Source organism: Vitis vinifera, chromosome 10 (genome assembly GCF_030704535.1).
Source record: "Vitis vinifera cultivar Pinot Noir 40024 chromosome 10, ASM3070453v1".
Classification (NCBI taxonomy): domain Eukaryota; kingdom Viridiplantae; phylum Streptophyta; class Magnoliopsida; order Vitales; family Vitaceae; genus Vitis; species Vitis vinifera.
In genome coordinates, this window is record NC_081814.1 from 1374197 (window position 1) to 1402085 (window position 27889).

A 27889-nucleotide genomic window follows, 5' to 3' on the forward strand; every position below is an offset into this window, starting at 1 on the left:
AGTAGTAATGTGAACATTATTCAGCAACACTAGTGTTAGCCTTACGCTCTTACCCACGCTATAAAGAAAATGCGAAGATAGGGACAAGGCTGATGGTTAAAACCAGGCTGTATACCATATGCCATGTGCACCTTCCATTCTAATATTCATCCAAGAAACATCCAGTGTCTTATACGTACGTTCAAGATTCTCTCTTTTATTTATTTATTTCAATTTACCTCTTTTTCACAATCTCGAATATCAGAAATTTCTAATATATACTTTTCCAAATTTTTTTTTTTTTTTGGTTTGTTGTCGCCGTCTTCGTCAATGACAATGATGTTGCAGAACCACCCCGTTTCTTATATGTACTTTTAGATCATCTTACAATGCCCAAAATTGGTAACAATTATGAACCATCATGTTGTCAAAAAATAGGAAAAATCCAGGGTATGGATTCGGTGACCATCAAATTTGTAAGTGTATGGTAAAGTTTAGACCCATCCATGATACAAAATATATGATATTAAGTTACAAATAAATGAGGAGAGGTATTTTTGTAATTTTGATGATAAAGTTTAGACTGTTTAATAATGCAAAATATAGGAAATTAAGGGGTATGTGATAAAATTTAATACTTATTATTTAATGATTTAAGTTGATTTTAAGTTAAATTATTTTTAGGTTATTAATTTAAAACTTATCATTAAATTCATATTTTAAATATTAAGATTATTTGATAAAATTAACTTAAAATACATTTTAAATCATTAAATCAACATATTTATCCTCATAAATTATAACTAAGGTAAATGAAGTTAAGTTATATTAGAGATGATGAAATAGCAAATGAGATTATGAAGATAATTAGGGTAAAAAAGTAAAACAAATATGTAGACTTAAACATAAGTTAATTGATTTTGCTTATTACTAAAATTATTTTTTAATTTAAGTTATATCATTCAGTTATTTTATAAAATATATTTAATTTACTTATTGATTTAAATTAAGTTATTAAATCACTTTAATTATTAAATTTAATTATTAAATGCCCACTGAAATATAAAAAGATACAATAAAAGTTGAATACAAAGTAATAAAATCAAATTGTATACATGGTATGTTGTGATTGATCTCGCTTTCTAGTATTACCATCCTCTTTGTACTCAGCTATCCAATTTCGCTTGAATTTCTCCTTAAAAAAAATAATAAATTTTTTATTACACTTGATTTCACGAGAGTATTCAAATTAAGTTTTCATATTTTATTTTATAATAAAAAAAAATGAAAGGAAATCAAATAAAATAGAAATAAGTTAAAAATATATGAATTTTTAAAATATTTATCCTTTATATAGAGAAGATTAAATAAGAAAATAAATTTAAATAATATATAAAAATAATTTATTAATTCTAAAATTATTTTAATTTTTCCCCTTTTTTTCGCAATATTTTTCCTAAAATTTTGCGGGAGGAAAGGTAGCATTTCCGACCTAGAAAATCAACTAAGTTAACTGAAACTTTTTATTCCCAAAATACCCTTACCTTGTAGCCATATTCTCAGAAAAGCCCTCCACACTTTCTCAGTTTGCGTGACACATGAAAATGAAAAACGAAGAAACTCTCATTTCCATCTGCAAATACAAGTCTAATGCTCTCTCAGATCTTCTCCTGCTCCTCCTGGAACCATGTCTTCCTCCTCAGACTCCGAATCCAACCCAGGGACAACCCCACGCCACGTCCACTCTCTCTCTTCCACTCCGAAAAGTTCCCCGCTTTTCCGAGATTCCGGTTCCGGATCGGCCCAGGAATCTTCGTCCCTCTCCCGGTTACATAGCGCCCACAGGTCGAGTCAGGACGAGAAGATTCACCCACGAGCGAGGAGGAAGGTGGGTCGGGTTTGGCACAGGAGGCGAGTGAAGGTGATTGTGGGTGTAATTGGATCGGTGGGTTTATTTTTCTTAACGAATTGGTGGATGCTTTCGCGCCTTTACGATGCGGGCCGCGGTGTTAAGAGCAGCTCAAGAATTGCGAATTCGTCTTTGATTTCGGTTCAGGTAAGTTAATGGAACTCAATTCGGAGATGGGGTTGTAATACAGTTCGTGATTGAAGGAAATGGGGATAGCGTTAATTATTAATTTCAGCATTGAATTTGCATCCATATATGCGAATTACGAGAGGAAAATACTTGTTTCCATGAAGCTTTTGAAAAATGATAACAATGGTGGCAATTTTATTTTTTTTAAAATTGAAATGAAATGAGGGGTCATTGCTATTTCTCTTGATATATTACATTTTGTTGTAAGATTTTGAGTGGTAATATTTGGTACAAGAGTTAGCCAGGAGTTATACATTTCTTTGTAAATTTGGGTTATTAATGAGGTTGCTAAATTTTCTTTTGGTTATTCGTTTGGGTGACATGCAGGGAGGATTGAAAAAGCCTAATAAAGGGGAAAGGCCGCAGATTCATTCCCGGATGCTGGCATTGGCAGCCCATGCCTTGGCTGATGTAGGTTTTGGATATGAGTTGAAGAATGCTTTTTCCATACTGATAATTTTTGCCAAAAATCTATACTAGCTAAGATGGAAAGGGGGCTTTATATTAAAGATTTTTCTTCAGATGGAATTGCCACATATTCTTAGTATGGGATTTTTAGTATAAGCGGTTAATTTGTGTAAAATTGCTGTCAAGCTGTATATTTTATAGTTATAGTCCTTACAGTGAATAATTTAGTTTCAGCTGTACCATCTTGCCTCTTCTCATATCTTGGGTGTTATGGTATTCAGGGACAGAATAAACCTGAGCCAAAAGGTTTATGGGAGGAGCCCGTGGTCCCAGCTTCTGTTTGGAGACCTTGTGCCCACCAACGTAACTGGGAACCTAGTGGTGATTCTTCTCTTTCACTCTTGGCTAGTTATGCATACAGTCACTCTGCTTAAAGCTGATTCTGACATGGTGTTTCCTGTGATACTTTGTTAGAGGGAAATAATGGATACATTTTGGTTACTGCAAATGGTGGTATCAACCAGCAGCGAGTAGCTGTAAGTATTATCTGCCATATAAATAACTGCTTTAAGGATTATCCTCTACTACTCTATTTTCATGATTTTGTGTTTATCCTTGACAAGAACTTTACTTCTGAATAATGAATACTAAATTATATGCATGATTTTTCATCACCTAAAAGATCTATTCTGATTGGCAACAGGTCTGTAATGCTGTTGTCATTGCTCGATTTCTTAATGCAACTCTTGTTGTTCCCAAATTTTTGTTCAGTAGTGTATGGAGAGATGTGAGGTAATTTTTTTTATTCCCATTCTTTAGTTTTTCCACTTGGTATTTCTTTTTGTGTTTCTTTGTTGTGCTGTATGACTATGTCCTCTTAAAATCCAAGGTTCATGCATATTTTTTCTCTTTTTTTTGCATTACTTTCAATGAATTTAAAACCTGGTTTATCTTGTTTATTTATGAGGTTATCACCCATACTTCTTCTACATTCATTTTTATTTTTGCTGGGGTTTTGAGTGTTGGACTTTATAACATTTACTTCTAATCGTGCAAGTTCAGATTTTATTTTAGTTTTATGATATTTGGAATCTCTTCATTATTTGGATGGCACTGTGCATATGTGCATGGAGTTTTAAGTATCTGCTTTATGAATTGCTAATTGTTGACCTAGAATGCTGAAGGAATTGGTTTTACCTTCACAATAACTAGTGTTATTTAATCACATTTGTTTGTTTGTGTGCCTTAGTTTTAAGCATGACATCCTGTAGTGTTCACTGTTCACATGTATTCTAAATTAGTGTTTTTTTTTTTCCAGGATTAATAGAATCTGTTTATATATGTTGCATGTGCATCTATCTGCATGCATGCTTTTTGTGCTCAGTATGTTTTGATAAATCTCAGTAAAGTTTGATGATATGCTCATGTTACATATCTTATTGGTGTTAACATGGAGAAAGTGACGTATCACTCTGTAATTCCTTAGTCAATTCAGCGATATATATCAGGAGGAGCATTTTGTCAATTACTTGACACCTGATATTCGGATAGTGAAAGAACTTCCTAAGGAGCTGCAGTCATTAGATTTGGAGGCAATTGGTAGTGTTGTGAGTATCCTATTTGACTCAACTTCAAACAGGTATTAAGTGTTGTGTTACCAGCTTTGGTGATGTTTTTGGCTGAATTGATCATTGATGTGTTCTTTCAGGTGACAGACGTAGATATCATGAAAGAGTCCAGGCTTAGCTTTTATCGGAAGAATATTCTTCCTATACTACTTCAAAAGAGAGTCGTCCATTTTGTTGGATTTGGAAATCGTTTGGCATTTGACCCAATACCATTTGAGTTGCAGGTAAATCTATAGTCTTTGATATGTTATTCTGGCAAAGTCTTTGGAGGAGCTAAAAGCATAGGTTTATGAGATTATCAACCTCGCTTGGTTTTCTTAGTTTTTTATATTGCTTTCCTAATTGCGGGACTTCATCTAGAGACTTCGATGTAGATGTAATTTTCATGCATTGCGATTTGTTCCAAAAATACAAGAAACTGGTGCCTTGCTTCTCAAAAAGATGCGTCAGAATGTACGTCGCTCTGGGCCTCTGGATCACTATCTTGTTGGTCCATTTGCTGAATCAACTATGAAGGGGAAGAAGAATCGTGCCGCAAAATCTTCCAGATACTTAGCTCTACACTTGAGGTTTGAAATTGACATGGTAGCCCATTCTTTGTGTGATTTTGGTGGGGGAGAAGAAGAGAGGCAAGAGTTGGAAGCATTTCGTGAAATACATTTCCCTGCGCTGGCCCTTCTTAAGAAGACTACAAAGTAGGCATCGTATTTTTTTTTTTAATTTTTGGGTTCTTCATTTCATCTGCTTCACTTTTTTGGGCATTAACTGCATGCTTAGGGCTCGATTTTATGCTGAAGCCATCATGGGGGATTCTGTAATTAGTGACCACTTTCCAACATATATTCTTGAACATTTTGTTCATGTTCTAGAGGATTCTACATAGTTTTGCTAATCAAAGAAAAACTAAATTTTTTATTACAGATCATTTAAGAGCCCATTTCTCCCTTTTAGGCACATTTATCTTGTTCCTTACATTTATTGAAATGAGAAACACTGGTCTCCCATTTACTTTGGTCCATTTTTTTGAGGATATTATTCAATATGTTGCAGGCTACCTTCTCCTGAAGAACTGAGGGCAGATGGTCAATGTCCATTAACGCCTGAAGAAACAGTTCTTATGCTTGTTGCTCTTGGTTTCAACCGCAAGACTCATATATTCTTGGCAGGTTCACAAATATATGGAGGGAGGTCAAGATTGGCTGCTTTGACCACCTTGTATCCTAATTTGGTTACTAAAGAGAACTTGCTTTCATCATCTGAGATTGAACCCTTTAAGAATTTCTCATCTCAGGTAATAACTCATCTTTATTTAATGGATATTTTTAAACAAGAGCTGGTTTCTGCATTTGCTGCACACTTCTGGGTTCTCATTCTCACTCAAGCTTAATTAAATAATTGAAGTGTTTGCCTGTTTGATCTTTCCATTGAGTGTTAACAAGACAGCAAGGCTCCTTTTAGATGATGAAAAAGAAAAAAAAAACATGTGCAAGCTCAATAAAATCTTTCTTTATTCGTTCTCCAATTTTGTTGATTTTTTCACAATAAAGAGTTTGAAAATGCTTAAATTTTAAATAATTTTCATTTGTTTGAATTTCCCTTTGTATTTTCTAACATAATCAAACATGAGAAATTGACATTTCTTCCTTTCTTTTTTCCTTCTTCCCTTTGAAGTGTAAATGCATCCAGCTTCTCAGAGTACAATCGTCAAGAGTTCATCTTAATTAACTCACTTGGATGTGGCATGTACAACTAATTAGATTAAGTTTGTTCTTTTATGTGTTTTTGGAATTTGCTTTATAGGATCTTGATGATTCTTTTGTCTATGGCATAAACCTAATTTAGTTTAACATTTTCTGAAGCACATACTGTTGGCTTTCAACTTGGACTAGTGGATATAGGTTCTTGTAACTTGTAACCCTAGATAGACAAAGAAATTTGGAAGTTCATCTAGCCTGATCAGAGAAAGCAAGGTATTAGGTTTTTCTTTTCTAAGAGGATTGTTATCATTGGTTCTTCCTTTCCTTGACAGGAAACAATGATGTTTTTTTAGAATGGAATTTAGTACAAGGAATGATGATGAACCATCCATCTGACAAAACTCAAAAAGAAAAGCTCTACTAGACTGCTGCTAGGATACAGCAACCACCCCCAACAATCCTACCTTTTTTTTTGCATTTATACAACCTATGTCAACTGTCGAGTAATACATTATGCTTTGCAATGACTGTCTGTGTATTCTTGTTGGTATAGGTGATGAGTCATCATCCATTGGATCAGTAGTTAAATTTATTGACTTACAAGTAGTTGCAATTTTCATTTACCTGCACTAAAATTCTAATTCGTTTTCAAGGAAAATACGTTGCATTTTCCTCGTGTTTGTTCTCATTGCTGGTGAGTTGATGTATGATGAACTGATTTTTTATTTTTTCTTTCCTATAGCTAGCAGCCTTAGACTTTATTGGCTGCACTGCTGCTGATGCATTTGCCATTACAGACTCTGGGAGTCAGTTATCATCTTTGGTATCTGGTTATCGGATATACTACGGTGGTGGTAGATTGCCAACAGTCCGGCCAAACAAACGCAGACTTGCAAGCATCTTTTTGAAGAACTCCACTATAGAATGGAGCATGTTTGAGAAGAGAGTGAGGAAGGCAGTTAGACAAACTAAAACGATCCATAGAAGATCCATTTCAAGGAGTGTCTACAGGAACCCACGCTGTAGAGAATGCATGTGCACGACTGAATAGTGGTCTGTATTACTACACAAGTTCATTGCCATTGTAACAAGTTACATTCATCAATGTTGATTCGATTTGATTCACATTCATTACTAATTATGATTTGTAACATTCATTATTTTGTTTGTCAACTTTAATACAGGCTTATGTAATTAATGAGACGATATTTGACTAGATATCAACTTCTGGAAGAAGAAAATGGATGCAGGGGAATTGAACTCAAAAACCCTTTACTTATTCTGTCTTCCTAGCTACATTGAAGTGTTTGGGATACATCTGTTGATTGACCATAACATTCTTAGCTACACGATACATTCAAGAAAATGAGGTGTACTACTCTTTGTTCTGCATGGAATGAAAGAATTCAGTTTCAAATTTTAGCCTTCAACATCCATTAAAGAAGCCCATCATTCCTTTTCTCTTCACACTGAAACAGGCAATACTGAGATTGGTATCCTCACAATGTGATTCAAACTTCCTGTAAGAATAATCCCACCAAAGCTATAGTCCTCCATTGCTTGGGTCACATTCAACTGTATTTCCAAATCCTGGGTTCCCTGTGGAACTATGGTAAATGAAGGTGGATTCAAACTAACCATTACTCCCTTTGGTGGTATGACTGAGCACAGGTATGTCTCTTGCTTGCTTCCTATGTTCTTCACATTTCGTCTCACTAACAGGGTTCCTCTTAGTTCTGATATTGTCACTGAAGGAAGGTTCAGGTCAGAGAGGTGGTTTAGCAACTGAGTACATACTCCTCCGGTGATTGCTCTGATTGTAGCAGGATTGACATTGGGCAGAGAGCACAAGAAACTGATGTAGTCTTCAAACCCTGCTTTGGGTATGCATAAAAACTTATAGAAAAGAATAGTAGCAGAAGCTCAAATTGGTAAATCTACATCCATACTAAAAAAGAACAGAAAGTAACCTGATGTTAAGACAAGGCCTGGATCAATGGCATGGTTTGGACTGATGAAGCCAGCACCAAAATCAAAATGAGTTGAGAGATACAAGCTGCCAATATCATATCCTTCTGCCATTATGGGTTCTCCAAGGTTATCAACAATGGTGGCAGTGGTGGACATTGCAGAAGCAATCATAGATGGAGTCCATGAAGGGTTGTATTGCTTGATCAGAGCAGCTATTCCCGCAACATGAGGGGTCGCCATGCTGGTACCAGACAATAGAGCAAAACTGTATCCTAAAAAACCAGTCGAGTTTAGTTTGTGAATCTACCTATCTACCTTCATAAACCATTCTAAAAAAACTATTAACTAAGCTGTGATCATAACATAGAATCCTGGGTAAATTTCAGTTTTTTTTGGCAAATATACCAGATAGGATTGGATCTAAGATGCTAATGGGGCTCCAAGCTGCCCATACTTGGTGCCCTGGTGCCAAAATATCAGGCTTCAGCACATCAACAGGCTTCCTACTTTTGTCAATGAAATCTGGTCCCCTGGAAGAGAATCTGCTCACAATGGGGGCTCGTCCAGTGAAAAAACTAATTCTTCCCTCCCCTATAGCTGCTCTCCCACTAAACCTGACTGCAAGTCCTGTCTGATCTCTGTATGTTTGCTGTTCATAGTATTGTGCTATAATCTGAAAAAACCAAGAAGATAAGACAACTCATTCTCATTTACCTTTGGTTAAGAGCATAGGCTATAGTTTTCCATTATATATGTTATCATCCACACCTGTGTTTCAGCAACTCTTGGAATCAAAATCCCTGGAACAGAAAATGGCAAGGGTTCTGCTATGAAATCGCCGTAGTTGGGGTTTGCAACTAGAACAAACCCCATGAATCCTAGGGCTCTTGCTGTGTCAATGATGGCAGTGAGGGTAGAGTTTCCATTAAAGAAGCCTGTTGAGAAGATGCAGATAACAACACTGCCTTGCACTAGAAGAGGGTCCAGTGCTTCAGCAAATTGGCACTCCTCAACATACTGTGCAGTCCTTGGGAATGTCCCATTCACCTTAACAGCATCCTTGGCCAACACCAGCTTATATTGAAGTAAACCATTTCCCAAGGTTGGTCCTGAGTGACAGAAACATTATCAGTAGAATAAATGAGAATCTCTAGATGGAAACTACCTGATAATCCCACATCCTAGTGCTAATACTGCTATTAGATTGATTCTAGGAAACACTTATAACTTTCCTAGTATTTGAAAACTTTTATTAAAAAGGTTGTTTCTAAGTGCTAAAAAGACTAGAAACCGTTCCTAGAACCACTGATGAACAAGCTCTTAGCAACGATGAACCCAAAAACTAAAGTTACCTGATAATCCCACACCGCCAATTCTTTGTCCATTTCCAAGCACAAGAGTGCTAGGATAACTTCTGTCTGTGCTGGAAGCAGCTGCTCCCACAGCCCAAGGGCTGAAGGACACTACAGTGGAAGGACCAGGCCCCTGATTTCCGGCAGCTTGCACCACGAAAACGCCAGCTCGCCTTGCAAATAACATGAAAATATCGAACACACTTAAGAAGGTCATTGTGTCTTCTGGGGGTGTGTCTGGTCCTATGGACAGTGTCAAGACATCTACTCCATCCATTGTTGCCTGTCATCAAGAAACAGTTTCATCTTTTTTCCTTTATGCTGTTCCACCAATTGGGTTTCTGAATACTAAAAAGTTGAACAAGAAGTATCCATCGATGGCGCTTTTAATCTAAAACCCTTCCTTTTTTTAGGTGGGAATTCATCATACAATGGTGTAATACAGTTGCATGCATGCATGCATTTTACTGTTTCTTGATAAGAACCCAGTTAGATCATTTTGATTTATTAAGTTCAGCTATTGATTTTTATCCATTTACATCAATTTTTTTTGCGGATGAACATTGCTGATACTATGTAAAAAAACAAAGAATATGATCATCAGCTTATTGAGTATAAACATGAGGCCAATAGTTTGGTTGTTTCCAATTCTAATCTCTGTTATGACATGACAAAAATGAAGGCAAAACTGGTCCAAAATAGAGGATAAAGAAAAAATGAAGGTAACCAAACCGATTCATATATAGTATTATGGCATGCATCCTATGATAATGATGGTGCAACATCTGGATTCCACCATTGAAATCTTTATAAATTCATACCATGAAGATTCTTGCATTTAGTGTGGTAAGGTGGCTAGGTTTATCTAATCAGAGGGCCACCCAGGTGGAAAATCAGTCTGAATTATTACCTGATCCATCGCGGAAACCACGTCTGTTAGAGTTCCTACAGTTGGATATATAGCCTTATACACAGCAATTCTGTTGTTCAAAGGGAGAAAGAAAGAGTGATGAAGACACAACACAATACCATCATCTCATCATCATCAACCTTCACCAAAAGCAATGGTTTGATTCATGTTTAACACAACCAAACGGAAACGTACCGCGCTCTTGGGGCCATCCCACTGGCCCGTCCATAGAAGAAGCCATTGAGGACCACTGGAACTCCAGGATTTCCGGCAGCAGTCGAAGCCACGTGGCTAAATAATTCACATTAGCCTAATGTCATAGACTTGCTAAAAAGTCCAAAAAAATATCCAAAGAAAAACACAGTTTCTAATCTCTTTCTCTCACTCTCTCTCTATATATGTATATATATTTACCTTCCATGTCCAACCGCATCAAGAGGTGAGAGGAAGTCATATGAAGTGTTGAGATTAGTAGCAGCTTGAGCCCCGGCTGAGAAGAACCTCGCAGAAACTATCTTACCATTGCAGGAACTTGCAGGAAATCCAGGACCCGCCTCACAGGTCCCCTTAAAATGTGAAGTATTGGAGGTGTAAGGATTTGTGGGATCGTAAGCGAAGCTCGGGTGCAGTGGGTTGATGCCTGTGTCCACAAAACCAATGACAAGCCCTTCACCTGCATTTGCATCTCCACCTTCCTGGCTCCATATCCCTTCAGGTAACCCTAGGAACTGAGGAGTGTACGTAGTCATCAACTTGGCCCCTCTATCTCTCTCCACCAGCGTTACTCCTGGCGCATGTTTGAGTTTATTAGCCTGAATTATTGTACCCGAGAAATGGTTAATCCTTTTGCTGTGTACGAGAGAAAGATGAAGGTTTGAAGCAAGGGAGAAAGAAAGGAGACCTGTGATGGGGTGGTATGGACGGAAAATCCATTGACAATGTGTTTGAAGCTGTAAAGCTTGTTGTAGCTTCCAGAATCTAGAGTGGTCTGGAGGAGTTGATCGTGAGAATCCACCAAGTGCTTTGCATGAGCCTTGTAAACCTCACTGAGCATCCAGACAAAGTGGTGTACGGTAAGATTACTGTTCAACCCATGCTTTATTTTAGAATATATTTGAATCATAGCATCTACTACTTCCTCACCTGTTGGGATCAACCCTTTTTCCTTCTTCGAGAGGCCCTGAACCTCGATGAAATGCAACCGGGTCTCCTTCCATTAGAACCAAGTACATGCCACGTTCCTCTGCATGGCAAGCCATGAATGCCATGAGTAGGAGAAGCAGCACTGCACATGGCAATGAACCCGGTACATCTCCGTTAGCCGCCATGGTTAAAGCTGAAGAAAAAATGGAGGGTTGGGGTTAAGGATTAGCTCAGTTGGAAGGGATGATCAGGAGAAGGAACCCTTATAAGCCATGCAAAAACACACTTCCTTAACAGCACTGTTGACGTGAATAAAGCTGGGTATTTAGTGCTTTTAAGAGAAAGACCTGCCCACTTTGATGTAACGGTTGCCTTTCTGTTACTGTCTACTTTTGAATGTGTATATATGTATGTGAATGGTGTCACTGCCAATCTCACTCCAACAAACCCATTCTGAAAGAGACAAAAGAGAACAAAATAAACCTTGGGCGGAGTGGCTGTACATCCAATTGGGTAACCATGATCACCATTCACATTAAACCTTTTCCAACCACATTGAAATATAATGATATTGAATAATCTCAACCACCCCTTAGATTGGCTTTTGTGGGTTTAGGGTGGCCCTCGATAGGGGATATATTCCTTCACCTTTGCTTGCTTTAATGGCTGTGCTGCAGCAACATTAGCTGAAAATAAAACCAATTAAGTTGTCCGGGTCATGGACCCGACAGTCCGAGGATTTCAACAAGTGTGCTCATGCTGTGTTTTCAACTAGCAGCATTAAAGTATATTCATGAATTTCAATACAATCCCATCCAGGCCCACAGAATACATATTGTTCCTTTCCATGCTATTTTTCATGTACCCCACCACTTGTGAGGTTGGGGAACAAATGATAAATCAAGGGACAGCTTAAAAAACGATAAAAATCAAGGTGGAGGAAATACTGAAAGAAAAAGGAAGAATCAATTAGCAAATGTGCAGTACCTTCCATTCAATCTAGTTTGTGTTTGTGTACCGCTTGCTCAAATGGCAAGGGGCATTCTACAAACCCATGAGGTTTAAAAGTAGAGCTGAGGAGACGCAGAATGAGAGTTTATATTGTAAAAGGAAAATTACCAACTGAAGAGCTGATGAGCAAAGGGATTTTCATGGTTTTCGCAAAGCTACCAAAAACTGGGAATCCATGGTTTTTTTACCACAAACCTTTGGGTTCAGAGTGTTCTTAGAGAAGTCGCCTTAAATCTGAATCATCTTTCTGCACAGAATGTATATTACAAAGTAATATCCTAAATCTAGCATTGCATACATATCTCCAGAGACAAAAGACATAAATTACTAGAAGCCTCCAGTCTGAGCAAAGCACAGCATGGTTCTCTGCACTGTACAACTCACACAACAACAATGCAAGAGCTAAATGTGTAAGAGTCAAGCCTTGCACCACAACTCCTGGCCTCTGGATGTGCTCATCTCTTCCTACGCTTTGGCTCCACCTGTGGAAGATCACAACATGGTTGATAAATCAAAATATTCCAAGGATTGCACTTGTAGAAATACAAGAAAAGATTGATGTAAACAGAAAACATTGAACAAAAAGATTGACACAGACAAGCAAATAATATGTAAATGAATCTCATTTGAATTCTAGTAGGATTGCCTTCTTGAACCCTAACCCAACCATTTCAAAATTTGGAACTCCAAAACTTTTAGCACAATGTCATGATCAAGACTACCCAATGTTTGCCCCAAGTACCATTCCCCAGGCAAAGTTGTGAACACAGATCTAATTTGACTGTATATCAGTATATCCAGAACTTAAAGGAACCTGTTACAAGTTAGTGGCTCATGGAATGCTTATGGAAAGGACAAATGAAATTTTTTTAATCCAACTATTCATCCTCATAATTCAAACACCATTGTAATGAGTTCTGGTCTGGCAGTGTAGGAACTCTAAAGCAGTCATTAAATGGGTACATGGTAGAAGCATTGCATGGGAGGTTATCTATTACACTTCATAACCTGAACATTACAGGAGGTTGGAAATCTCGGGGGGACTGACTAAGAAGGTTAACACAAATGTAAACTAAAAGCTTCAATTAGAACAAATTTACATACATAGGAGGTACAATTATAAATGCATCTCCACCTTAAACTAAAACATATAGGAACGAAAATAATGGGTAAATTTATTCAATTGAAACAACCTTTCCCCATGACACAGAAGACTTTGGACGGAGAACTCATCCCACCCAAAACAACACTCTCATATAAACACTTGATTTCAAACTGTTTGGAGTTTTTATTTCATTGATAACTAAATATTTGAGGTTGTTAACTACAAAATCCAGTAAATCAACTAGAGGCATACCTGCTATTTTGGTTCAATGGCCATTCAGAACATATGGATGCATTAATCTCTATGGGCAATACACTGAATATAAAGTATATTTATAAGTTCTTTTACAATCTACTGGAGTTAGCTTTGGTATACCTAAGTTTAGCTGCAAGTTTTAGAAGCAGACATGGCAGGTTAGACTGTTAACATGGATCCAAGAGCATGAGCCAGCAAACAGAGAAATTGAATCGCCTGGTTTCATTAGAATTATCCCTTCCAGTAGAACAAACAATCTGGACAATAATTTTGAAGCTGAGTAACTTACTCCATTATTCAAAAGAGTGGATCAGTCTTCCTAGGCGGTACAATATCTGATGATTGCCAAGGTGTTAAGAACTTATCATGGCACTAGGAATTCACAGCTTATTTTTATAAATATTGAGGCCTTTTAAAGTTCATTATGTCATTTCATTAGAAAAAAAGTGTAATTCGCACACACACACTCCACCACCACCACCACCACCAACAACAACAATAATAAATAAAGAAAACGATATTAGTTGGCACAAAATTAATATGCTTGCTATCATCCTTCCAATAATTAAACACATACAACTTCTATATGAAATTATTTCCAATATTTGCAATCATCCTTCCAATAAGTTTATGTACTCAACTAATAAATATTTCAAATTTTTGGTCATGAAGTGATAGGAAGGGAACTTGTCAGAAGGGTCTTTGAGGGGGCGGATGCACCAATTCAGAAGATCAAAGAGGTTGTCCCTTGATGACCGGAAAATAGAATTCATGATGGGAGGATATTATCTATTTAAGATTTCAATGATATGAAGGGATCCTCCAGTTAGAGGGATGCATATGTCGTCAATGTTTTACCTCTTCTCAGAAGTACTTGTATAGCTCCCATGTATTTGGGAGGTGGCCCCCTTCTTGGGCCCCCTCTATCTATATTTTATTTTCCTTCACCTATCATTAAAAAAAAAAAAAAACTCTAAAATTATGAAAGAAATGTCAACTTTTAACAATCCACTCCAAACAATATTTTCAGTTATAAATAAATAGTTTGCTGATGGATTAGACACATTCCTAAGTAGGACACATTAGTCAAATGTTAACAAACAATCAATGTTAAATTTCAAGCACAATACAACAGTAAAAGAAGTAATGTGCGCAAAGGAATTTATGTTTTGGAAAACACGCTATCTTTTTTTTGATAGACTTCAAAAGCATGTATTAAAAAACGCCAAAAAGAGGGGGCACGCCCTACGTATATAGGCAGTACACACAGAATAAACCAAAGCAAGCACCACTTGAGAAACACACTATCTGCCTAACATTCAGTCCACATGATATAAGTTATAATGAGCAGACTTCCGTTCTCTGTGCTACAGGGCTATCAGTCCCCCACAGATGTTGAAACATTTTGAAATTATTATTTAAGTATTGCCTACAGTTAATAAAACAGATAATTCTAGTTACTATAAAATTCCAATAACCATGCCTTGGTTTATTTAATAGTATGAACAATATCAGAGAAAAACACATCATATTAGGTTAAAAAGGGTTCATAGACAGACTAAGAATTAAAAAAAATTGATCTCTCTGAAGCCCACTGTCTTACAAGTTTGTAAAACCTACCATTTGCTAGCATGGCATATGATGTTATTCTAAACATAACTAGTGAATGCAGTTTAGTATGTTTAGCAGGGAGTTCATATTCCAAGTTCTTACCAATACAGAATTGTCCAACAAATTCCTTTAATTTCTAAGCATCAATATTTTTTCACCATCTATGAATACCCTAAAATCACAAGACAAGCATATAAGAAACCCACAAAGTCCAAATATTAAATTCTGAATTCCAACTGGCCCAAACACTCATGCCTTATAGAAATTATTTATTTTTCCTACTATAAGAAAAATTAAAATTTTATTAGAGAAGGAAACAAAAAGATGAAAACTGCCTAAACATAAGTCATGCACACAAAGAAAAAAAAACCAACTCAAAAAGAGTGAGAAACCAAAAGATCAGAAATAATATTTCTCCTGAGTTTCAACTTTGTGATTGGGTGTTGATATCTTCAAAAATCTATTATTCCACTCTTTATATAGACTCCAAATGACAGCATGAGAACCACACTGTAAACAGTAAATCAAAATAGCAATCTTTTGTCAAAAACAATTAGATTGATGATCATGGCATCAAATGCATTCAAGAAAGAAAGGGAATGCTATTCCAAAAGCAGAAATCTAGACCAAGGCAATGGCAAGGAATAACTTTCCAAGGTGAAGTAGCATAACAGTAATATCTAGCTACTTCAAAGACCAACTGAACAAAATACAAGGTAACAAAATGAAATAGAATTAAAAATGGAAAACAAGAGAAGGCACACCAAAGAATAGAGCATAACAATTTCAGAATCACACAACAATCACACGAGTCTTAACAAAAATAATAACAATAAAAATAGCAAGTAATCAGGATAAATGTTTCTTCCATCCACATAACTGGCCAGGGATGTAGAAAGAAACAAATTATCGCATATCTCGAAGCACAAAACATCCTCCAAATATGTTTCTCATCTTGAAAGACTGTTTGGAAAATGCCACCAAAAAGGATACTCAGTTCCACCTCTCAGTAGGCATTATAAAATCAGAGATTTGTATCAAACCTATACGAATTTGAAGATCAGAGATACATGCATAATCATATAAATAATAATAACCATCAAGCAAGAGAAATTATGGCTGTTTAAACGGAAAAAGCAATAGCCCAATGACACAACTATTAGTAAGTTCTTCATATTTGTGCAACAATATGGGCCCATAATATGAAGCCAATGTTACAAATGTGGTGCAAGTATGCACCCATCTCACAAATGAATTTTCCAAGAAAGCAAGCAAACAATGGATCATCATGCACAAGATTTGACACCAAGTTTAATGGGGTAAACAAAGACACCAAACTCACTTCTCCAAGTGCAAAAAGAAGTCTTACCTTGGTGTCAGCTGTCGGCGATGTAGGAAATGCATTCTGGGATCTTTTGGCCTCATCATCAGAACAATCAGAACACAGAAAGTGATCTAGTTTTTTTGCTGCTTCAATAGTCATTTCAACACAAACAGGATGATACCTGCAAGGATGATGATGAATAATTATTATGTATGTAACAAGAAATACATAAGTAGGTCACCAGAATTTCCACTGAACCTATATTGTGAAGGCATACTTGAAGGCTTCAAATCTAACACAAAAAATAATGTTACCCTTATAATTTATCCACAAAATGGGTTGTGGCTTCAAAGAAAAAATGGTTTCACCAGTGAATATTCAGATGATCAACATAAGCAAATGAGGCCTCTGAATCTTGATGTATAAATAAATTAAGTACAGGTCAAAACGACTGGTATATATTAAACGCAAAATATGAAAGCTAAAGAAGATAACAAGAGATGGGTGCCACTCGATCTAGCAATCTATATATTTAGCAACCAACCAATCCATATTCAAACTTCTAACACTAATTCCAGCAGAAAGTAGGAGAGTTCCTTCCACATACTTGGGTTTCTTGGGGCATTTGACTAATTTAGAAATGCTTGTGCAACTAATTTTATAGCTAGGAATTCCTAGCCTTTCTAATGCAATAAGGTCCTTTTTAGATATTGGAAAGTGCTAAAAGTACTAAGGAAAGGAAAAGAAATAGGAAAGAATCTCAAATTCTTTTGTTTGCTTTCCTATGGAAAATATGAAGAAAAATGAATATTAAGAATTAACTACAAACTCATGTATTTTAAAAATATTTACTCTCTTTATAAAGAAAAAATAAATTTGGAGAAACATGATAAGAAAGGCTAGGTGAGTTTGAACTTGTATTTAATTTCCTTGACTTTTCCTTTCCTTCACTTCTTCCTCATTTACGTTCCCTCCTAGTCTCTCTCATATTTTCAATGATTCAAAGAGAGTATAAATACAAACTTAGATAGTCAAAATAGATATATGCAACAAATTTTATTAGCTTTATGTGGCTGCTGGAAATGAGTTAAAAAAAAAAAAAAGGAATTTAGAATTTATGAATATGTTCTTTTCCTTTTGGAAAAAGGGAAAGACCTCCAAGCAATTGAGCTTTTAACCCAAGCACTTCTTCTAGTTCAGGTTGAGTTTCCATGTTTTTACAAAATCAGATACAAAACTGAAATGACACAAAACACAACAACAACCGGAAACCCAACAAAAGAATAACAAAAGCAGGTTACCAGTCCTTGCACCCCTCGCACTGGACCATAAGATCATCTGGGTTATAAGGCATCTCGCATTTGCAATACCTTCAATACAAAATTCAAAAGTATTCATCAGCCCACGAATACCAGTACATTCAATCATCAATCATCAATCCAGCAAAACAACTCAAACTCACACAGCAACTCGGTCCGGCGTGAAACCCCCAGTAGCTGCCTTATACTCGAACCGACAATAGTAATCCTCAGCCCCAACATTTTCAAGCTTAGTATAGTTCTTGAAGGAGTGAACAGTGCACTTCCCTTCAATAGTATGAGCACTCTGCACATCATAATGGTCCGACAAAAACAACTCCTTTGCTCCATGGAACTGCCTCCGCCCTCCAATCGACTCCTCCGGCCGATAATACCACCGCACCCGAACCTTCACGTTGTTCCGATTATCGGCCTCAATCTTCTCCACACGCGCTACGTACGATGGCTTATCGGTGTCCGATGGCCGCATCAACACGCAATCACCAGCTGCAAAACATCCAAAAACCACAATGATTCAGCCGTTTTGAACACCAACGCAACAGTCTCATCGCTTTTGTACACCGATTTTACCTCTCACCACCTTGTTGGTGCCTTTGATGGTGTACGAATCCAAGTCTCTTTTCCCAGGCCTCGTCTTCGCCATCACCGCTAGGGTTCTTTTCCTTAAGATCAAAATGCAAACAGATTTCGCAGCTATTTCAATGGCGGAATCCGAAATCCACGCACATTGTGCCAGACTGTTCCAGACGTAGCGAAAATGATTGTTCGAAACCCTAGATTTTGGGGACGAACACAAACCCTAGCTCATTCTCCTGGAGAAAGAGAGATAGATAGAGAAAGAGAGAGAAAGAGAAGACTTACGAGACTGTGACTTTTTACCTTCAGTATAAATACTATATTCACTTTATTTACAATTTCATTTTTTCGAACGAAATGAAATCATTTAATTACGAATCTGCGTAATGGAAAAGCAGCCTCGCCTCCTTTTATCCGACGTATAAAAAACGTTTTAATTTTTTCCAGAATTGGATGATTTCATTTTCATTTCATCAACTCATTCTCTGTGATTAAACGGTTTCATTTACGTAGTAATGGATGAAACCGTGTCTTGACTTCCCTGCATGTACTCAGCCCACATTAGGCTGACATGACCTCTCAACCGTCCGATGGGTTGACTTTTCAGGAGACCACTATTTTATTCTTCATTCTACAGTCCAAAATATTCCATTAATCGTTCATATTTCAATTTTTTTTTTTTTAACAATAACCCCATCTCAGAAACAGATTCAATTGAGCTTTGCCAATATTCAAAACCAGAAAATTCCTTTAAGCTGAAGCTACATTGTCCATATAATGGATAAACATACCCAGTCACACTGACATACAAAATTTTCTTTGGTTCTTTTGGATTAAACCCGAAAATGAAGAAACAAAGTTGCTAATCTGCTGCTGATCTTTATTTTGAATCATAATGGAGTAGAACAGTTTGATTAACAGTCGCTTCAGCGGTTAATTGGGGTGTGCATACGCTCGACGATCTTGTTTACAGCATCGCGGGACATCACCAATGTGTCATGCAGCAGAATGCTATAGACATTCAAGCCCTGCAATGGCATACACATCATGGAAGAACCATAAGAACTGAGGTGGAAGCAAGGTGACCTAACTGTATAGCTGGTTCACATGTATAAGAATCTGTGAATTGTGATCATTAAAATCATGATTTACTTTGGCATTATGATGAATGTTGTGATGAATTCTGGGGTTGGATTCAGTAATGAATCAAGAAACTACCATGAAAGGACAAGGTTTTAAAACAGCCAAGTTGTTCACAGTTGTTCATGAATTAAAAGTGAATTAAGAATGATGAAAATGCAGGACAGAGGTCTGTGCTCTCAGTGATTGCCAGAAACATCTGTCTGAGATTAAGAAATGTTTTAACCATGACCTGAGATTAGATCCTTCGCTTGCAGTTAACATAGAAGATCTTAAAACAAGGGTTTGCAACTTACAATTGAGGGCAATACGTTGACATAATGAAGATTTTGTGTTGCCAACTTCAGCTTTTCAGTTATCGGGCCACCATCCACCAGGAGGAGTTTCTTGGTGTTCTCCATTTCTTTGACATAGTTCACAATGTTCTTTGTCTTATGTGAAGGGACCTCCAAATCGTCAAAAACCAGAAGCTGCATACATTTGCATTTTTGTCAGGTTGGTTTGTAATTAACATATAAATTAGGAGACTGATTAATCGTAAGCAACAGAAATACAGATAGAATCAGATAATGAGTGCTCTGGCTGAGACGAATTCAGTACAAAAGAACACCTGGAAGACAGCATAGCCAGGGTAGAATTAATGGCTGTTACAGGATTCATCCAGCCAACCAAAGTAAAATTGATGTTTCTTTTCTCTCTGAGGTAAGTTAATCTGATATATTTGATGTAGACGATTAAGAATAAAGGTTCAACAGATGTTTGTAGCAGCAGGATGTATGATGAAGCAGCAAAATGAATGATAAAGGTCTTGAGAACTAGAGCAGCCTAATCTAACAGTAACCAGCAGGCCCTTAAAAATTTTGTGGATGGAGTTCTTTGAGTAGAAAATGAGGTTGACAAAGAAAATTCTAGATTAGCTAAAACAATCTCCAATAGTTGCACTTGTAGAAAATTTGAATAATCTAGGCAGAGAAACCGGAACTGCTCTATGGAGGCTTGGATACTCCAACTATCTCAATACAGACACCTGTAGTTATAAACAGCATGATATAGCATTTTCAGTATATGAAAATATCCCCAGCCCCACCCATCCTTCCAATTTCAAGAACACCCAGTGGTAATTAAAACTTGACTATAGGGGGACTTCTATTTGATACCCAATTTCACCATCAGAGTTGGAAAATATATTGCTAGAGGATGATAATGAAAGAGAGAAGAACATTTTATTTTTCTCTTAAGTATACAGTGCCAATTGAACAGCAAAGATCATATTTTGAGAAGAGAGAGAGGGTTACCTTTCCTTCTGCTGTACGAGCAGACAGTGCAATCTTCAGACCTAGTCGCCGAACCTTCTTGTTCAGCTTGATTGCATGGCTCCGAGGCTTAGGGCCATGCATGATAGCACCGCCCCTAAACTGTTACATGGCCATCAAATTATTTAAGGTTTACCAAAACCATCTTAGGGATGGTCACATTGAAAGCAAAAAAGTAACCAGATACTTAATAAGCGAAACAAGAGATTACCTGGGGCCCACGCAGCGTTCCATGCCGTGCTCGACCAGTGCCCTTTTGTCGCCATGGCTTTCTCCCAGTTCCACTAACCTCGCTAATAGTTTTAGTTGAATGGGTTCCCTGTAAACCATCCACCCAGAAAAGTAAATGCTAAGTCCCCATTGATTACAGTTTGATTATCAATTAGACAATATGGATGTTTACATCTTTCACTTGGATCAAGACACTTTTGGTCAACAAACAAAATGAAATGAAGCATAACTAGTATTGTTTAATTGGTTGGATTTCTTAAATAAAAGAATAGCAAGGCTTGACAACAAAAAAAAAATGAAAATTACAAACTCTTCCACAACCCTCAATCTCTAACAACAAAGAAAAACAAAAATCAAAGAAAGAAAAACACATACATACAGAGGGAAATACATCATAACTTTGAAAAATCAAGGAAGAACAAGAATAAAGTATTTTCTACTTTCTGCCCATGGGGTATTAGCAGTTGTTTCCGGCTGTTGTTTCCCTCCTAAGGGTAGGTTCTTATGCTTTACTCACCCGTCCGCCAGTTTATTATGAATGGGAAGAGCACTTATTAGCATTTTCTCACAATCAAATTTTGTTTTGGCTCCATTATTGCAAGATAATATATGCTTTGGTGTCGAAACATAAATAATACCTGTTGTCTTTTTGCAAGCTGCCAACGTACAACACGATGAACAATATCCTTCCTAATAGGTACATCAAAGACATCACCAGCTAAAACCATGAAGCCTTTGTCTTCATTATGAAAATTTGTCACAGGAATTACCAGGTCCTGATAGTGCCCTACAACATCAATAGAACTGGAGAATTCAGAATCTTGAATGAGCTTTGAATTAAATGAACATTGATTATGCCCTGCTATTTACCTACATGTAAGATCACCCGCTTATAAGTTCTTTCTTTCTTTCCTTAGAAAAAAAAAGATTAGGGACAATCCCTTTTGAAGTATTCCCAGTGCATGGTGGATTTACTGGCTTAAAGTCATTATAGAACGATTGAAGTAAATATTTTCAAATTTAAGCAACTGTGGTACAATTTTTCAGCCACAAAATATCTCAATATAATATTTCAACTTTTTTTCATACCTGGAGTACGTTCTGGTGTTAACACAGTCTTTGTGGATAATAACTCGGGTGGAAATGCAACTCCACTTGATTCAGGAGTCAGGATGGTAGTAGTTGAAAGGCTTCGAGAAGAAAGGAAAGATGAACCAGTCTGCATTGAAATAAGAATAACAAGCTCAAATAGTCAAGAGCAACATGAAGTACAAAAAAGAACAAAGAACCAAGAAATTATCAGGTCAAATGGAAAAAGATGCCACATGGATCAAACAAGAATCACAGATGAGATTTCAATAACTAGGAATGTATTAGAACTGAAAAAAAGGAGGGGGGGGGGGCGCGGGGTGGGGTGGGGGGTGTCCTTGTAATGTAATACAACAAGAATTGAGGCCATCAGTACATGAGGTAGGAAGATGGTCTTAGACAGAATCTCGGGTAAAAGATAAGCAGAAAAATATCTTCCACCCCACCCTGTGTGAATGCAAGGCCAGAAAGTTACCTAAGTGTCATCTTGATCTAGTGAAAAGCCTCCTTGGTAAGTTGCTTGACCAAAGGCAAGACTACTACCAATTAGATTTTATTTTCAAATGCATCAAGGTGAACCAAAAAACCTCCGTTCGTAAGGGCAATCAGAAACTAACATGAATAGTAACTGAAGAATAACAAAAGCGGACAAATTCCTATGAAAGGATTATAGAATAAAAAATAAAAAATTGTATCGGAATAAAAATAAAAAATAAAATTGATAAAAAATGACATAGAATCACAAAACACACACACCAGTCCTAGATAATAGAAAAAATAAATTCATAATGAAGGAAAAGACAGATTCACCATGTACCTTGCAAGAGGAATCCGTGGAAAATAAGCCATCTTGAGAGACAAGGCCACACAAGGCTGTGGAAAGATAAAATAATACCAAAATTAAGAAGCCACAAAATGGTCTAGCTGGGCAAACCAGATGAACAATCATTTTCTTAAAATATATATATATCCCTCACCATCAGAAGTACGAAACAACGGACACATAATCATTGGAGAATTACAGTGCCCAAACACACGTGAGGGACCAAAAGTCCGTAAAAGCCTTCTGGATATTGATACAGCCATTCCTCCAATAGAAACTAGGACTCAGTTGAAGTAGTTTCCAGAAGTAGCATGTGAAGCTCAACAGTGCATCCAAAGTTCAAATTCATCCAAAACCTTTCACTGTAAAGAAACATGCGTTCAAGTTTCAAACCCAAAATCAAGTTTTACAGCCCAACCATGATTATAGAAGAATTAAAAGAACCCAAATACTTTTCCATTATCAATAATGTTATACACTTCTTGCCAACTCCAGTTTCTTGGTGCTAGCCTTTCACAACCTAGGACCATCCAATATAGAAACAAAGTTCAATATTTGCATCTAAAACATCGAACATACTGTTTGATATTGATTAACTCAACTTGTTAAAAGATTGTCATTCTATGGACATAAGAAGGTGGAATTTCAGAGGTATTTAGCACAGAACTTTATATCCAAGAGAAAATATATCAGCTTGAAAAGTATTCAAATAAATGTCAATCTTAATAGTAAAACATGGACAGGTAGGCTACCACACTGGGCACCATTAGACATTCATATAGGTGGATATTTAGGCTGCTACAAAAATGCGTTTCCATGGCCACCATTGAAGTCCTCCAATAAAAAAATTCTTCAATAAGTTTATCTAAAAATTTGCTTATAAACCCCATATAATAACCCATATAATATCAAATAAGGCAAATCAGCACAAACATTTTTATGATTACATTCCATCTTCATAAACATAATTCATAACAAAATACAAACACAAATAATGCAATACAAAAGTTTCTACAACCTAAATATCCATATATCTACTCAAGAACTTGGCACCAATTGGTTGTCATGCAATGACTTACTTTTACTTTGCTCTCCATTATTCCCACATTCCCAGAAGCCCCAAAATTTAGCATTTGTTTCAAGACTACCATGACCCATCATAAGAACCATTTGACCCAAAATCGCAAGCTAAAGAATTAAACAAATCTCTATCAGAGACAGGCATTTCTTTAAACACCAGGCAAGCATCCCAAACCCACTCCACCATCATATACATGAAGATTACACCTTTCTCTCCCAACCCACTTCCCAAATCCGCATTTTCCCAAATACCCTGAAAAAAATCACATGCCCACGGCTCTAATCTAAAAAATGAATCTAATTTCAACCCAGTTTTGGCATGAGGTCAACCTCAGCTTGAGCATCTATCACCATTTTTCTGGGTACAAATTCCAATAACACCTATCATTAAAAAACCCCACATCCAAAGTTCTAAAAAACTGCACGTTGAACCTCTTAACCACAACGTTTATATTCGTTAAAATGAACTGAATTAGCCTCAGTCTCCCATATACTAAAGTGTCAAATACCATGAAATGGTAAATAATATCATAAACAAGATCTTTCAAGTATTGAATACCTGCGATCGATTGAAGAAACAGAAATAGAAACGCAGCTTTGAGGAGGCAGTGGTGGCGGTGGCGGGGACAACGACTGCGACGGCGGGATGGGACCGTCTAAATGTTCTCGAGGGAGTCGACGGTAGAGGCAGGGCAGCGAGAGAGTGAAATGGCGATGGAGCGGAAAACCCCAGTTCCAAAACCTTGGGGTTTTGTGGGCCTAGTGGGGTTATGAAATGGGCTCTAATTGCGAAGCCCAATTGGGGTCTAGCTAATGGGCCGGTCCCATTTTCCACCTTGGCCTTTCCCTATGCAGACATGTTATGTGGGCCCATATATCGGTCATGGTATGTATCTGGACACTACATGGATTTTTTATGCTTAGAGCCTAAAGGATGTCTTTTTTTTTTTGGTAAATAAAAACCATCGAAAATTAATAATAACTATATTAAACCACAAGGCATTAGAGCCTGTTTGGGGTGATTCTGTTTGAAATACTTTTATCCATAATGCTTTTGTTAGTAACAATTCCATTAAAAGTGCTTTTAAATAATGTTTCAAATAATTTTCCAAATTTTTAGAAACAATTTTAAAATTCTTACCAAACACGTGGTGTTTGTTTTTTCAGTATTTTACCTAAAAGTAATTTATTTTCAGAATTTAAGTTGTTTGTTTTTTTACTTTTTCATGACTTATTATAAATTTTTTACTGAATAGAAAAAGTCAAATGGTGTTTGTTTTTTTGCTTAACTCTAAATAGAACTTTAATGTTTAATAGTGTTAAATATTAGGTTGTTTGTTTTTATAGTATTTTATTTCTATTAAGTATTCAAAAGTAAAGAAAAACCAATATGTTATTTTTTCTATTTAGAAAAAGTTACATATTTTGGCTTTTTCTATTTAGTAAAAAGTTTATAATAAGTCATGAAAATGTAGAAAAACAAACAACCTAAATTCTGAAAACAAATTAATTTCAACAAAAAGCCAAAAAAAACAAACACCACCAAAATAAATAACTTTTTCTAAATAGAAAAAATAACATATTGTTTTTTCTTTATTTTTTAATACTTAATAGAAATAAAATACTACAAAAACAAACAACCTAATATTTAAAACTATTAAGCATTAAAGTTTCATTTAGAATTAAGTAAAAAAACAAACATCACCTTAGGGTTTGTTTGGAAACTGTTTTTGAGAATAATTTTTTATTCTCCATAACAAAAAATACATAAATTATGTTTGCTAACCAAAAATTGTTTTATATTTTTTGATCTTAAAAATAGAAAACAAGGTGTTTTCAAATAATGCATTTCAGTTGTTTTATATTGTTTTTACTTGTAGTTTTTAGGTTTGTTTTAAAAAATAATTATATAAATACATAAAATAATTAAAAATAAAACACTACATATAAAAATTATTTTTAAAAATATTAAAAAGAAATTAAAAACATTTTAGATTTTCAAATAGATTTTTGTTCTATAAAACATAAATAATAGTTTTCAAAAACTATTCTTAAAAACAATTTTTTTTAATTGTTTTTTAAAATAGTTATCAAACAAACACTTAATATTTAGAAGTGTTTTCTTATAAAAATTAAGTATTCATTGAACTTTTTAAACAAATCATTTGATAAATAATGCTTCCTAAAATAATTTTTTTATTATAATAAATATTACAAAAATAGTTATTATTATTATTTTTAAATCAAAACATTAAAATAATTCTTCTTAAAAACATTTTTAATAGAAGTATTGTTACTAATAAAAACATTAGTAGATAAAAACTTTATTGAATAAAATTATGAGAAATTCATTTTCTTTAATTTTTTTTTCAAAACTTCAAATGAAAGTATTATTAATAAAAAACATTACTTGGTAAAAAATATTTTAACCAAAATTACTTCTCAACAAGTTCTAAATTTCAAATCTAAAATTTATAAGAAAATACAAAAGGAATTAGAGCATGTTGTATTGAAGAAAAATATACTTTATAGAAAATCTTTATAAAAATGGTGCTTTTGTATGTTAGATCTTTGGCCGGATTTTAGCAAAAATGATAAATTTCCTTTTCTCCTATTTAGTGATACTATTTTTTAATTTTTAGGCAAGGTTTGTTTTTCAAAAAATTTGTGGAAAAATGTAAAGGAAAAGAAAAGTAGAAGGACAAAAAAGAAAGAAAGAAAATAAAAAAATATATTATAAGTTAATAAATGATTTTTATTTACTATTTCGAACTTATTTTAACTCATCAAATTAAATAATTTAAAAATACATAAATTTTTAATTAATTTTAATTATATTTGATTTTCTTTTATACTTTTCATAAAACAATCAAATATGAGAAAAATCATTTTTTTTTTTTTTACATTTTGTTTTGTTAGTATTTTCCAGTAACCAAACATGATTTAAAGTTTTAATCTTGATTAAGATTATTTTTTAATTGATAATTTGATAATTTAATCTTCATGTGTTGTTAAAAGGAGATTTGATTATTTGTTAATGCTTTATTCTTTTATCAATCCATTCCTCTTTAAACCCTTATCCAAACCTTGACCATTTAGATCAAGATTAAGGCAAGTAATCATGTAAACCAACATTCTCCAATGATTAAACCCAAACCCATACCCTAAACCCTAACTAACTTTCAAAAGGTGTAGTCTTAAATGACTAAACCCTAAGCCCCACCTCAAATAGCCTAAAATGAAGTCCTAAAAAGCCCCAAACACTATCCCCTAAACCCTAGCTCCCTTTGCTGCTTCATCAAGTATAATGTGGACACCAGTAAAACCCAACTCACCAGAGGCACAATGAGAGATGGTAAACCTATATTAATATATCCTAAATACCCAAGTTAAAACGTTGTCTACTTTATCCATACTAGAAGTATAACCAACCCTATGTTCCAATCATTTGAGGACTTCAGTTATTAAACTTAAACTCTTGACTCTAAACCCTAAACCCAAAATCCTAATTAACTAAACCCTAAAACTCAAATTAGGGTGCAACTTAGACTAAATCAAGTATTTTTTCATTAACTAGATCAATAATGACTATCAAACTAAATCACCGCAATCACCTGCCACCATCTTGTTTTTGGGTTTTTAAGATCTTTGGCGACTACTACTGCAATTGGAATTGATTCAATTTCATTGATCTAAGATGGCCAAACAGAAGAAAAGCACTTCAAAGAACCACACAACAATACCCTTATAAAAGCAAAGTGACTGAGTTTGGCTCAATTTCATTAGTGGAAATTAAGCATCATCCAACGTAAGCTTTAGACTACCA

At 35.5% G+C, this 27889-nt stretch overlaps 4 protein-coding genes across 8 annotated transcripts; 1 reads left to right on the forward strand and 3 right to left on the reverse strand.

Moving 5' to 3' along the window:
* The first annotated feature begins 1537 nt into the window (after positions 1–1537).
* Positions 1538–7089, forward strand: LOC100245170 (O-fucosyltransferase 15). 2 transcript variants are annotated; one of them, XM_059740364.1, is made up of 11 exons: positions 1538–2035; positions 2405–2488; positions 2767–2866; positions 2960–3021; positions 3189–3277; positions 3972–4092; positions 4194–4337; positions 4474–4808; positions 5164–5404; positions 6553–6863; positions 6995–7089. In XM_059740364.1, the coding sequence occupies exons 1-10, from the start codon at positions 1667–1669 to the stop codon at positions 6859–6861; spliced, it is 1854 nt and encodes a 617-aa protein (XP_059596347.1). In that variant the 5' UTR covers positions 1538–1666; the 3' UTR covers positions 6862–6863; positions 6995–7089. The 2 variants fall into 2 exon arrangements, with proteins under 2 accessions (XP_059596347.1, XP_059596346.1); XM_059740363.1 differs by having other exon boundaries at positions 1539–2035; positions 6553–7089.
* Positions 7090–7191: 102 nt separating this feature from the next.
* Positions 7192–12201, reverse strand: LOC100243546 (subtilisin-like protease SBT2.4). Its single transcript, XM_002267185.5, has 10 exons — positions 11187–12201; positions 10945–11089; positions 10458–10855; positions 10239–10334; positions 10044–10113; positions 9134–9416; positions 8550–8890; positions 8187–8454; positions 7781–8053; positions 7192–7684 (listed from the first exon to the last, which is right to left on the reverse strand). The coding sequence occupies exons 1-10, from the start codon at positions 11369–11371 to the stop codon at positions 7275–7277; spliced, it is 2469 nt and encodes an 822-aa protein (XP_002267221.2). The 5' UTR covers positions 11372–12201; the 3' UTR covers positions 7192–7274.
* Positions 12202–12320: 119 nt separating this feature from the next.
* LOC100854261 (chromatin remodeling protein EBS) lies at positions 12321–18869 on the reverse strand. 2 transcript variants are annotated; one of them, XR_784804.3, is made up of 6 exons: positions 18382–18756; positions 17955–18297; positions 17794–17862; positions 16538–16673; positions 14416–14505; positions 12566–12679 (listed from the first exon to the last, which is right to left on the reverse strand). XR_784804.3 is itself a non-coding variant. In XM_003634801.4 (5 exons), exons 1-5 carry the CDS (start codon positions 18452–18454, stop codon positions 12653–12655), a joined length of 648 nt encoding a protein of 215 aa, XP_003634849.1. In that variant the 5' UTR covers positions 18455–18869; the 3' UTR covers positions 12321–12652. The 2 variants fall into 2 exon arrangements, 1 of the variants encoding a protein (XP_003634849.1); XM_003634801.4 differs by lacking the exon at positions 14416–14505 and having other exon boundaries at positions 12321–12679; positions 18382–18869.
* Positions 18870–19083: 214 nt separating this feature from the next.
* On the reverse strand, positions 19084–24808 carry LOC100265870 (uncharacterized). 3 transcript variants are annotated; one of them, XM_010647048.2, is made up of 10 exons: positions 24623–24791; positions 23461–23503; positions 23138–23345; positions 22978–23033; positions 22161–22290; positions 21710–21858; positions 21052–21159; positions 20823–20942; positions 19824–19997; positions 19084–19415 (listed from the first exon to the last, which is right to left on the reverse strand). In XM_010647048.2, the coding sequence occupies exons 3-10, from the start codon at positions 23244–23246 to the stop codon at positions 19314–19316; spliced, it is 948 nt and encodes a 315-aa protein (XP_010645350.1). In that variant the 5' UTR covers positions 23247–23345; positions 23461–23503; positions 24623–24791; the 3' UTR covers positions 19084–19313. The 3 variants fall into 3 exon arrangements, with proteins under 3 accessions (XP_010645350.1, XP_010645348.1, XP_003634850.1); XM_010647046.2 differs by having other exon boundaries at positions 23436–23503; XM_003634802.3 differs by lacking the exon at positions 23461–23503 and having other exon boundaries at positions 24623–24808.
* Positions 24809–27889: the final 3081 nt, after the last annotated feature.